The sequence below is a fragment of the Nanorana parkeri genome, unplaced genomic scaffold (assembly GCF_000935625.1).
Source record: "Nanorana parkeri isolate BGI_ZX_2015 unplaced genomic scaffold, ASM93562v1 scaffold507, whole genome shotgun sequence".
In the NCBI taxonomy this organism is placed as follows: domain Eukaryota; kingdom Metazoa; phylum Chordata; class Amphibia; order Anura; family Dicroglossidae; genus Nanorana; species Nanorana parkeri.
This window is the reverse complement of record NW_017306775.1, coordinates 433,116-445,721: the sequence shown is the minus strand read 5'-3', so window position 1 is coordinate 445,721 and position 12,606 is coordinate 433,116. Positions and strand designations below refer to the sequence as shown.

Here is a 12,606-nt window from a genome sequence, read left to right as displayed (position 1 = left end):
GGAGTAATCAACCACCCCTTGTGTCTGACAGAATTTGTGCCCATTCAGTCCAAACTGGTGAGGTCAGGTACTGATGTTGAATGTGAAGACCTCTGCATTTGCAACTGGTGTTTCAGTTCATCCCAAAGGTGTTCAGTAGGGTTGAGGTCAAATTCTTACAGAGCTGGCACACATTTTGTCATTTAGGTCGGTGTTATGGTCATCTGCTCACAAACGTTTGGCCATATAGGTAGGTGTGATGGTTATGTGTTCACAAACATCTGGCCATATAGTAGGTGTTATGGTCATCTGCTCACAAACGTTTGGCCATATAGGTAGGGGTGATGGTCATGTGTTCACAAACATTTGGCCATATAGTAGGAGTGATGGTCATGTGTTCACAAACATTTGGCCATATAGTAGGAGTGATGGTCATGTGTTCACAAACATTTGGCCATATAGTAGGAGTGATGGTCATGTGTTCACAAACATTTGGCCATATAGTAGGAGTGATGGTCATGTGTTCACAAACATTTGGCCATATAGTAGGAGTGATGGTCATGTGTTCACAAACATTTGGCCATATAGTAGGAGTGATGGTCATGTGTTCACAAACATTTGGCCATATAGTAGGAGTGATGGTCATGTGTTCACAAACATTTGGCCATATAGTAGGAGTGATGGTCATGTGTTCACAAACATTTGGCCATATAGTAGGAGTGATGGTCATGTGTTCACAAACATTTGGCCATATAGTAGGAGTGATGGTCATGTGTTCACAAACATTTGGCCATATAGTAGGAGTGATGGTCATGTGTTCACAAACATTTGGCCATATAGTAGGAGTGATGGTCATGTGTTCACAAACATTTGGCCATATAGTAGGAGTGATGGTCATGTGTTCACAAACATTTGGCCATATAGTAGGAGTGATGGTCATGTGTTCACAAACATTTGGCCATATAGTAGGAGTGATGGTCATGTGTTCACAAACATTTGGCCATATAGTAGGAGTGATGGTCATGTGTTCACAAACATTTGGCCATATAGTAGGAGTGATGGTCATGTGTTCACAAACATTTGGCCATATAGTAGGAGTGATGGTCATGTGTTCACAAACATTTGGCCATATAGTAGGAGTGATGGTCATGTGTTCACAAACATTTGGCCATATAGTAGGAGTGATGGTCATGTGTTCACAAACATTTGGCCATATAGTAGGAGTGATGGTCATGTGTTCACAAACATTTGGCCATATAGTAGGAGTGATGGTCATGTGTTCACAAACATTTGGCCATATAGTAGGAGTGATGGTCATGTGTTCACAAACATTTGGCCATATAGTAGGAGTGATGGTCATGTGTTCACAAACATTTGGCCATATAGTAGGAGTGATGGTCATGTGTTCACAAACATTTGGCCATATAGTAGGAGTGATGGTCATGTGTTCACAAACATTTGGCCATATAGTAGGAGTGATGGTCATGTGTTCACAAACATTTGGCCATATAGTAGGAGTGATGGTCATGTGTTCACAAACATTTGGCCATATAGTAGGAGTGATGGTCATGTGTTCACAAACATTTGGCCATATAGTAGGAGTGATGGTCATGTGTTCACAAACATTTGGCCATATAGTAGGAGTGATGGTCATGTGTTCACAAACATTTGGCCATATAGTAGGAGTGATGGTCATGTGTTCACAAACATTTGGCCATATAGTAGGAGTGATGGTCATGTGTTCACAAACATTTGGCCATATAGTAGGAGTGATGGTCATGTGTTCACAAACATTTGGCCATATAGTAGGAGTGATGGTCATGTGTTCACAAACATTTGGCCATATAGTAGGAGTGATGGTCATGTGTTCACAAACATTTGGCCATATAGTAGGAGTGATGGTCATGTGTTCACAAACATTTGGCCATATAGTAGGAGTGATGGTCATGTGTTCACAAACATTTGGCCATATAGTAGGAGTGATGGTCATGTGTTCACAAACATTTGGCCATATAGTAGGAGTGATGGTCATGTGTTCACAAACATTTGGCCATATAGTAGGAGTGATGGTCATGTGTTCACAAACATTTGGCCATATAGTAGGAGTGATGGTCATGTGTTCACAAACGTTTGGCCATATAGTAGGTGTGATGGTCATGTATTCTTTTGGCCATATAGTGTATAAGAAATCCGTATGTGACTCCGTTAGCAACTGCACAAGACCGATGCTTTATGTTTTTTTAGGTGGATTTAGCTTTTAACCCTTTACAAAAACAGAGCATTAAAACTCATTAGCACAGCCACAGTGGCCCCACAGAGTCTGCAGCGGAGAGAGGGAGATACGGTTGAAAGGCAGTGCAAAGGGCAATACCTGACTCTGAGACGCATCAACATGAAGGATTGTTTAACGAAGAAACATGCGTTTAATTAGCCGGCAATTACAATGTTATTATAACCTATCTGCTGAAATCAAGTCTGGAGCATTGCAGCTTTGATTGGGAATAGCAGGATGGCAGTCAGGAAGAAAACACGCAGTGTGTGTGTAGTAACATGACCCCGGTGATCACGGAGAGCCGGTGCGGCATGCGGCCCTTTGCCGTGTGCAGGCGGCTTGCACATGGCGTTCCAGGTATGTAGCGGATATATGACACAGGCCTGCCATACAGCTTTTATATGTGTGATAGGGATCAACTGACTTCTGCCTGGTGCATGGATATTAAATAATTGGAGGGGGCCAAAAAACACTGTCAGGGTTACCAAAGCTATTAAGGAAAAACGACAAACCTCTTCCCAGCTTAATTCACAAATTATCTTCTCCAAATTACATGAAATAAAAAGGAAACGGCTGCTGATTTTCAGTGATTAGCATTCTCAGACACAGTTCCCTGTGGCGGCAGGACATTCATTGACCTTCCACTTCAGAACTACCCTGTTTCCCCGAAAATAAGACCTAGTACTATTTTTGGGAATTGCTAAAATATAAGACCTACCCCGAAAATAAGACCTAGTTGTGACCATTCCCCGGGCCGGTGGTGGCATAAGGGGGAACTTGAAGAGCCGCGAGAGAGGCGGGAGAGAATCAGCGGTGCCAACGAAGCCAGCGCTAGAGGAAGCGAGGCGACACCGGAGGGAGCAGAGCCGCATAAGCCGATGTCTCCTCTATAGCGCGGGCTCCTGTCAGAGGCGGAGTGATACCAAATGCACTCCGCCTGTGAGGAATCCATAGTGAAAATTCGCTTCACTCATTCTGGCCAGCGATTGGTTACCAAATTGCTCTTGGAAAGGTACGGCACCCATGATTGCCCTGATCACCATATTTTTGTACATGAATACATATAGACTTGTCTACCTACCCTGAAAATAAGACCTAGTGTGTTTTTTTGAGCCAAAAAAAAAATATAAGACAGTGTCTTATTTTTGGGGAAACACGGTAGCAGTGCATGCACCTAGTTCTATGACTGCACGGTCACTGACAGCTGCAGGTCTCAGACTAGCGGTCAGCAACCAATCAGTGTGTTTCCTGGTCATGTGATCACATAAGGTTGTTTCAAAGAAAAACTTCTCCTGGCTGAAGACGGCACTGCGCCTTGCTGGCTGTGCACAGGGAAAGACATACAGTGATGAAAAGCATTACAGCGTGTTTAAAATATCATGCATTTACAAAGTTTAAAGAAGCTGTAAAGTCCCAGCATGTCCTCACCTGCTATCACATCAGCTATAATACATACCAGAATAGCTTGTGATAATGCAATCAAAGCTTACTTTTCCCTTTTATATAGTGAGTGCTGCCTTCCGTCTGCCCATCACTTCCAAAAACTTCCTGGATTCCCAGTTTGCTTTGCTTCTCTTTCCCTGCTGCCTGATATGATGCAACCTCCATTTTTCAAGGCTACATGTCCCATCATGCATTGCTTCCGGCAAGCAATGATGCTGTTACATTGTTCAGACGTTGAGTTGTAGTTCAGAAGGCACAAGGAAGTGCATATTTGCAGAGTGATATAGTGTCAGGGCATTGAGGAAGTGCATCCTAGGGGCATCTTCAATAAGTAAGAGATTGATATGGTTATTAGGGAGTGGGATAGATTTCTGCCCCTTACAGAAGTGGAGCTTGCGTTGGGTGGGTTTATCCTGCTGCTTGCGAGTGATGCCAGTGTAAGGTGAACACCAGAGATAAACTACAAGTCCCACGTTTCCGTGCACCATGTGCAAATTGGATGCGTTCTATAGGCACCCAGGAGCTTGGAATGCTGTATGCAGAGACAGCTCGCCCAGAACAAAAGTGGGTGGGGCCTGCAACCCATGGTCCTCCAGAGGGTATTGTTCACACCACCTTCCCAGGATTTGCACGTTGTACTATAGTCCTCGCAGATACAGCTGACACCCCTGCTCGGAGAGCGGTTACAAGCACTCAACGATCAGCTATTCACTGAGTGCTTGTAAATAATTGAGGACATAGTATGTTTACTGTGTCCCCAATTATGGATGAACAGGAAGCGCTCTACATCACTTCCCATTCATTCATGATTGGTGACATGGTAAACATACTATATCCACAGGTTATGAATGGATAGGGGCACTCAGTATAGTGGATTCCTGTTCATTCTCTTCCTCAATCTATTTTTCTATTTTAAAAAGGAAATATTAGAGGTCTGTTTAGACGCCTGATATTTCCCAGGGCCTCCAACAGTACATTTCAGTTTCAGTTTCGGTCTGAAAACCCCATTTCGGTGCACCTCTAGTGACAATGTCTACACCAAGAAAAATGTCCGTGTGCAATATGGGAGAATGCAAATGAAAATCTGATTGGCTATCGTAGAGAATTAGAGACGGTCTGAGGAAAACGATTTCCCACCCCAGTGTCAGGACAACTTACCCCACTATTTGATAGAAGTATTTCCGATATCCTTCCAAAGTCTCATGCTGGAAGAGAGAAGACGAGAATGTAAACCACAGCGATGGATACATGACTGCTGCACTGTGCACCATGTTAAAGGGTCAGCCTGCTCTACATATTTCCGCTATAGGTGGAGGTTGGTAGAATAAGTTTCCCCTCACCTTCTAATATATCCTGGGGGGTCCGATGGTGAGATCTCTTGGCCTTAGTCTATGTAAAACTCGGAGGGCTGGGCCTTAATATACAGTAGAATACATAAAAACCCATCTGGGATGGTGGGAGCCCCTCATAATGGGCAAAACAGTTGTGCAGACCTGGGAACTCAGTGCAGGGATGGTGGGGGCTCCTCATGATGGGCACAGCAGATGTACAGACCCGGGAACTCAGTGCAGGGATGGTGGGAGCTCCTCATGATGGGCACAGCAGATGTACAGACCCGGGAACTCAGTGCAGGGATGGTGGGAGCTCCTCATAATGGGTAAAACAGGTGTGCAGACCCAGGAACTCAGCACAGGGATGGTGGGAACCTCTCATAATGGGCACAGCGGGTGTACAGACCCGGGAACTCAGCACAGGGATGGTGGGAGCCCCTCATAATGGGCAAAACAGTTTAGCAGACCCGGGAACTCAGTGCAGGGATGGTGGGGGGCCTTCATAAATGGCAAAGCAGGTGTACAGACCCAGGAACTCAGTGCAGGGATAGTGGGGGCCCCCCATAATGGACACAGCAGATGTACAGACCCCTCTATCATTCCACATAGCTCACACAGTATTGGACACCCCTCAAGCAATCCAAAGAAGGTACCATGTTGGACGGTGGCTGGAGTACAAGTCTGGCTTGCTTTCTCCTCTGTTTCCGGTAATAGTTCTCGAAGACCTCTCTGGAACCCTGAGACAAGAAGACAAGATCATTGCAAACAGCAACCAAGTATCGGGATCGGGATATGATAAAGATAAGATTGCTGCAGTGATTTATTCAGATTTATAAGATTACTGCAGTGAACAGCTCTGAACTTCCTGGCCAATCATCCCCCCTTCTTATAAAAGAGAACCTGTCATTAACATTCCAAGTCTGTATGAATACATTCCTGACATGCCACAATATTTGTTTGTAAAAAGCCATCCTTAAGCTGCAACCCAGTGACTGTGGCTAGGCTGAGATGATGTCATCACTCTGCTGCAGGCAGGAGGAAGCATTTCTTCAGGGTTTTTTTATGGGGGGGGAGGGGGAGGGTTGCAATCGCCCAAACCAACACCACATACAGATCCCCACTCCCCCCACCCAACCCCCAGTTTAGTGCTGGTGGAAGTCATCACTAAATAAGCAGACCCTGCTTGGAGTGCACTTTAAGGCCCCATTCAAACTTGCCCTGCAGTGTTTTTGCACATCTGTTGCACCACGTCTGCATAGGGAGGTAGCCTTTTGCAGACGTACAACAGATGTGCAAAAACACTGCAGGGCAAGTTTGAATGGGGCCTTAAAGCGCACTCCAAGCAGGGTCTGCTTATTTAGTTCATTCATTTCAATGGCTTGCCCTACATACGTCAAAAGAAGTTAATGCAGCCGCTTCACCTGCAAGCTCTGCCTCCAACCAAAACCGTACACAGCCCATATAATGTCAGCAAAAGGAGAATGAACTTTCCTCTGCCAATATAACTTTTTTTTTTTAATTCCGTTCATTTTGGCAGCAAAATTTTAAACTTAAACCCTTACGGAGTATCAGAGGCGAGGTGAAACCAAAAGCAATTATATCACAGGCAAGCAGAGCTCATTGGCGTTTGCCCGGAGCCTCCCGGGTCTACCAAGAGAAAGGTAAAGTAAAAGAAGGACTGCAACCATTAGTCCTCTCCAGAGGACACGGAGCTTGTAACTCAATCTGCCCCATGTCTCCTTCGAGGTCACGGGGTCACACGAGCACTTAGTAGGACAACATAACAAGTTCACAGCCCTGGTGTCCTCCAGGGAACAGTAGCCGTCCCATTAGCACGTAGCCGACTGCCGGTTATCAAAGGCCATTGCCCTTCTAATGGTTTTTTTCCTGTGTCCTTATCTCTGCTTAGCACAAGGTATCTGAGCCAGGCCTGTCCTCTATGATCTCACGCTGGTGTTTACAGGCATGGAGCGGAGCAGGAGATGGGCAGATAGACTCAGGGGCCACATCTGGTATCCATCACCCCCTGAGAGCAGCTGAAAAACAGCGAGGACTGGGCAGATACTTCTCTGCTGATGACCGAATGTGACTCGAATGACTCTCAGCATGAATGGTATATAGCTAAACAGATCATAGAGGAGCACACAAGGCGTTCTGGTTGTTTCTTACAGCACAGATTTCCTCGGTTGCCAATCTGTGCACCCCTGAGAGAACTTCACACAGGTACAGATAACCAGCCCCAAACATTAATCACCCCCAAGCTGTTCTCTTATACCACCAAAGCAGGACTACAAAAACTTTGGCACCACACCCGATTTCTCAATATATACTTTAAACCTTCCTTTCAGTCTTGCACGGTTGTAGCGGCTCCTCTCCTGGACTGACATGGCTTCCTCTGATATCACTGCACACTGCGAGCTTCTCCCAATGTGCATTAGAAGCTGCAAGTCAGATAGATCATTTCCTAGATGTCCAGAATCATCTAGCTCTTTCCTCCGCAGCCTGACTGTCCCCTAGCCCGCCCCTTTCATTCATTGGATTTCAATTCTTTTAATCATGGAGGTCCAGCATTACATGCGGGCATTACCTAGGGTGCTCTGCATGCAAACGCTGCCTTGCCTGGGAAGGAAGGCCACTCCTCTAGCCTGACGTCAGCCCATCAAGGCATTTTGATATTTGCATAACTCCTCCCTATGGTCACTCCTGCTTGCATTAGGGCTGAGGACTCTTGAGAGGAATACTGAGGCAAGGTGCTGTGATGTTTTCAGGAAGCTATGTACAGCATCCTGCTGGCCCCTCCTACTAGCCATGATCTGCCTGCACTGCATAGAGAAGCACCCACAAGTGCCACTGGGTATGGAATAAGGTAGGTAATGAAAATGGAAAGGCTAACAACCCCCCTATGTGATAGCTGATTTGCAGTGACAGGTCCTCTTTATGGAGACATCAGTGGTCTTTAAGACCCCTAATGTCACCTAGGGACCCCCAGATAATCTGATGAAGCAGATATATGCTTCACCAGCTTCTCTCCCGCTTCTGTACCGGGGAGTGACAGATGAATGTGGAAGTGATGTAATATACATCACTTCCTGCATTCGGGAACTGGAGAGGAGATCAATGGGAGATCATGTACTGATCTCCCTTTGATGTCCGGTCACAGAGCTGCTGTGCTGCTACCGGGCTCACAACGGGCACAGCGAAGCCTCCGGCGGCTGCGACAGAGGGGGCGCAGACCCGCATGCATATTACAAGCGATCAGGTGTCTCTACAGACACCCGAACACTTTTATGTAAACAGCCATCGCTGCCCGTTTACATTACAAGCTGATTGTGGCGGGCACAAGCAGGACGGGAAGGGACGTTTAAAAACACCCACCCACATCCAAGAAGCCACTGCCCTGCCGTTTAATTACAATGGCCGGACAGCAGGAGGTTAAGCACCGTTTATGTAAAACAACTTTTTCCTCTCCCGTAGGCTTAAATGACCACCTAACCCTTGTGGTGCAGGGGCAGCTTCACTACAAAAGAAAACGTTTTATTTCCTTGGAGTTGGGCTTTAAAAGAAAACTAAAGCTAAACCTTTTTTTTGGGCTATAGTTCTCTTTTGGGTCACAGGAGGACATTTACTATGTCCTCCTGTGAGCCAAAGTAAGCATGTAGTGGGCTACTGCCTGCTATGTGCTGACAGTGCAGAACCGCGCTGCAGCCGGGACTGATCCCGACAATATTGTCAGGATTCATCCAGCTGCCTTGATTGACAGCTGGCTCTGCCTCTCTAGAGCCAGAGCAAGCTGTACCCGCCCCCTCCCCTGTCTGTCCCTCCAATGAGCGCTGGAGGAGCGGTGAGGGGAGAATCTCTGCAGGGAGTGGTGACTGACAGTCACTGCTCTCTGCAGGGAGATGACCGTGAGTTGAGCGATCAGCAGTTTGTGATCGCTCAGATCTCGATCTATAGAGTTGGCATGTGACACCTGCACACTGACTAAGCATTGGGAAGAATATATTTTACTCTCCCAATACTTTGCCATTAAGAAAGGCGATTGACGATCGATGTCGGACTCCATTGCATTTAGTTATCTTAATGAAGGGTGTGTGGTTTACAATTCAATCATCTCAGTCACATCGAATGATCCATTGAATGTTCATATCGATTGTATTCTAAGTGCCCTGTTCACACTATACCCATGTGGCGGTGTGCAGAAGAATGCAACTCAATGGACATTTGAAGCTGAACTTCAAGTTGGGCAGAGATATTTAAGTCTCAGAACCGGATGGACAGAATTACAGGTATAGATTTCCCAAACACAGTCATGGCCAAAAATATTGGCACCCCTGCATTTCTGTCAGATAATGCATCACTTTGCGCAGAAAATTGTTGCAATGACAAATGTTTCGGCATTCTAATGTTTATGTCTTTTGTTTGTATTGGTACGACACAAAATTTACAGCTTTTTGACAAAACAAAACAGCTTTTTGGTGCAGCCCATCATTCTACCGTTTTCCGAAAAAGAAACGAGGCCTTTAAAAGAAAAAAATCCAGTCCCTACAATCACACATGGTGGGGGGTCACTGATGTTTTGGGGTTTCTTTGCTGCTTCGGGCACTGGATGTCTTGACTGTGTGCATGACATTATGAAATCTGAAGAATACCAAAGAATTCTGGGGTGCAATGTAGGTCCCAGTGTCAGAATGTTGGGTCTCCGTCAGAGGTCATGGGTCTTACAGAAGGACAATGACCCAAAGCACACGTCATAAAGCACCCAGAAATTGTTTCAGACAAAGCGCTGGAGAGTACTGGACTGGCCAGCAATGAGTCCAGATCTGAACCCCATAAAGCTCCTGTGGAGAGATGTCAGTACAGCAGTTGGGAAAAGGAACCTTCCAATCTGAGAGACCCGGAGCAGTTGGTGAAAGAAGAGTGCTCCAAAATTCCTGTAGAGAGGTGTAAGAAACTCATTGATGGTTACAGGAAGCCATTGATTTCAGTTATTTTTTCCAAGGGCTTTGCTACCAAATATTAATTGAGGGTGCCGATAATTTTGTCCAGTCCATTTTTGGAGTTTTGCGTAAAATGTGTCAGATTTGGCTTTTTCCGTCATGTTTTCGTGTCATACCAATACAAATAAAATAAATAAACATGAGAATGCCAAAACATTTGTAAGTGCAACAATGTTCTGTGCAAAGTGGTGCATTATAATGATAGTGATAATTATCTGAGAGAAATGCAGGGGTGCCAATATATTTGGCCATGACTGTCTGTATTTAACTGTTTTCCCGAAGTTCAGTTGTAATGGACAGAGACAGGGATTTCCCAGCACAATGGGAGACAGGTACTCGCACCCACCTGCCAGCAAACATTGGCCTACTCTCGGCAGCTTCAAGTTCAGCAGCCACAGTGCTCCATTAACCCAGGCCTGACCTCCCCCTCTCCTCGTGCTTTCCCTCGCTAACCTTCCTGGCAGAGTTCAGGGTTTCCTGAAGAAGTCTGCGGGGCCGGCTGTGTGATAATGTGCAGTGTTTCTTATTTACAGGTGCCTGGAGTCTGACCGCCACATGACCCCCTCCTCTGTACAATATATGAACTTCTGCCCCATCGATAAGCTTGCCAGACCCCGGCCAGAAACACAGAGGTGACTACGAGGTCGGTTACAAAGATAAAAAAAATTAAAAACAATAATAAATAATATGTAAATGTTGCATGAGGCCCTTTTCAGTCGCAGGGCAAAAGTTCAAATGGTACGGCTCGGAAGCAGCCCGCTCTGATAATTATTATTGGGCTGCGAGTACAGTGGCTGTGCCCCTGATATTTCCTCCACAAAACAAAAGACGCCGCTTCCTCTAGCTGGCAAACAGGATTCCAGCCATCGCTCAGCGGCCGCCTTATCTGCGGGTCACTGGTGGCCCCACTACGGGAGGGAATGGGATGGCATCTGGGTCATGGTGCTCTCAGGAGTTTGCTGCTTTCACACCACCAGCCCCACCACCACCACCAAACAAAGAGTAGAACAAAGGAGGGAGCCAGGAACAGTGACCCGGTCCCCCCAGGACAAACAACGATCTTAGAACAATAAGAACATTCCAAAACATTCTGTGCACATTTTGTATTCTTCCCTCCTAATAAACACAAGCCGTTACAGTGACCATACAATTGTTTCTTGCTTCCTCATCCAATACTGACATCATCCCTAGCACATTCATTGTCACCCTGTCACCAACAAAAAAAGAAGGGAGCTTTAGTCCTCCACTAGTGTATGCGGTCAAAGCAAGTCCACGCCGTGGTGCAGAATAAAAAGAAAAGGACCCAACGTCAAATATATTTTTCCTATTAAATGAGTGCGTGCTCCATAATGTCTCCTTATAACACTTCTCGGTATCTCAGCGATTACAGGACATTCCCTGACAATGTCTTCATCTACTTTTCTCTCCATAAAGATGGAACCATTATGTTCCAGCATCATCCAGGGTCACCTTCTACATCAGACATCCAGGGTCACCTTCTACATCAGACATCCAGGGTCACCTTCTACATCAGACATCCAGGGTCACCTTCTACATCAGACATCCAGGGTCACCTTCTACATCAGACATCCAGGGTCACCTTCTACATCAGACATCCAGGGTCACCTTCTACATCAGACATCCAGGGTCACCATCTATATCAGACATCCAGGGTCACCATCTACATCAGACATCCAGGGTCGCCTTCTACATCAGACATCCAGGGTCGCCATCTACATCAGACATCCAGGGTCACCTTCTACATCAGACATCCAGGGTCACCATCTATATCAGACATCCAGGGTCACCATCTATATCAGACATCCAGGGTCACCATCTATATCAGACATCCAGGGTCACCATCTATATCAGACATCCAGGGTCACCATCTATATCAGACATCCAGGGTCACCATCTATATCAGACATCCAGGGTCACCATCTATATCAGACATCCAGGGTCACCATCTATATCAGACATCCAGGGTCACCATCTATATCAGACATCCAGGGTCACCATCTATATCAGACATCCAGGGTCACCATCTATATCAGACATCCAGGGTCACCATCTATATCAGACATCCAGGGTCACCATCTATATCAGACATCCAGGGTCACCATCTATATCAGACATCCAGGGTCACCATCTATATCAGACATCCAGGGTCACCATCTATATCAGACATCCAGGGTCACCATCTATATCAGACATCCAGGGTCACCATCTATATCAGACATCCAGGGTCACCATCTATATCAGACATCCAGGGTCACCATCTATATCAGACATCCAGGGTCACCATCTATATCAGACATCCAGGGTCACCATCTATATCAGACATCCAGGGTCACCATCTATATCAGACATCCAGGGTCACCATCTATATCAGACATCCAGGGTCACCATCTATATCAGACATCCAGGGTCACCATCTATATCAGACATCCAGGGTCACCATCTATATCAGACATCCAGGGTCACCATCTATATCAGACATCCAGGGTCACCATCTATATCAGACATCCAGGGTCACCATCTATATCAGACATCCAGGGTCACCATCTATATCAGACATCCAGGG

General features: G+C 46.0%; 1 protein-coding gene across 5 annotated transcripts in view; it reads right to left on the bottom strand.

Moving 5' to 3' along the window:
- Positions 1-12,606, bottom strand: part of EXOC6B (exocyst complex component 6B) — a 262,345-nt gene that overhangs the window by 134,111 nt on the left and 115,628 nt on the right. For all 5 annotated transcript variants that reach the window (XM_018561201.1, XM_018561202.1, XM_018561200.1 and 2 more), the window contains exons 9-10: positions 5,679-5,762; positions 4,853-4,899 (exon numbers count right to left, since the gene is read on the bottom strand). In XM_018561201.1, the coding sequence (XP_018416703.1) occupies positions 4,853-4,899; positions 5,679-5,762 (131 nt within the window). The remainder of the gene's footprint in view (positions 1-4,852; positions 4,900-5,678; positions 5,763-12,606) is intronic.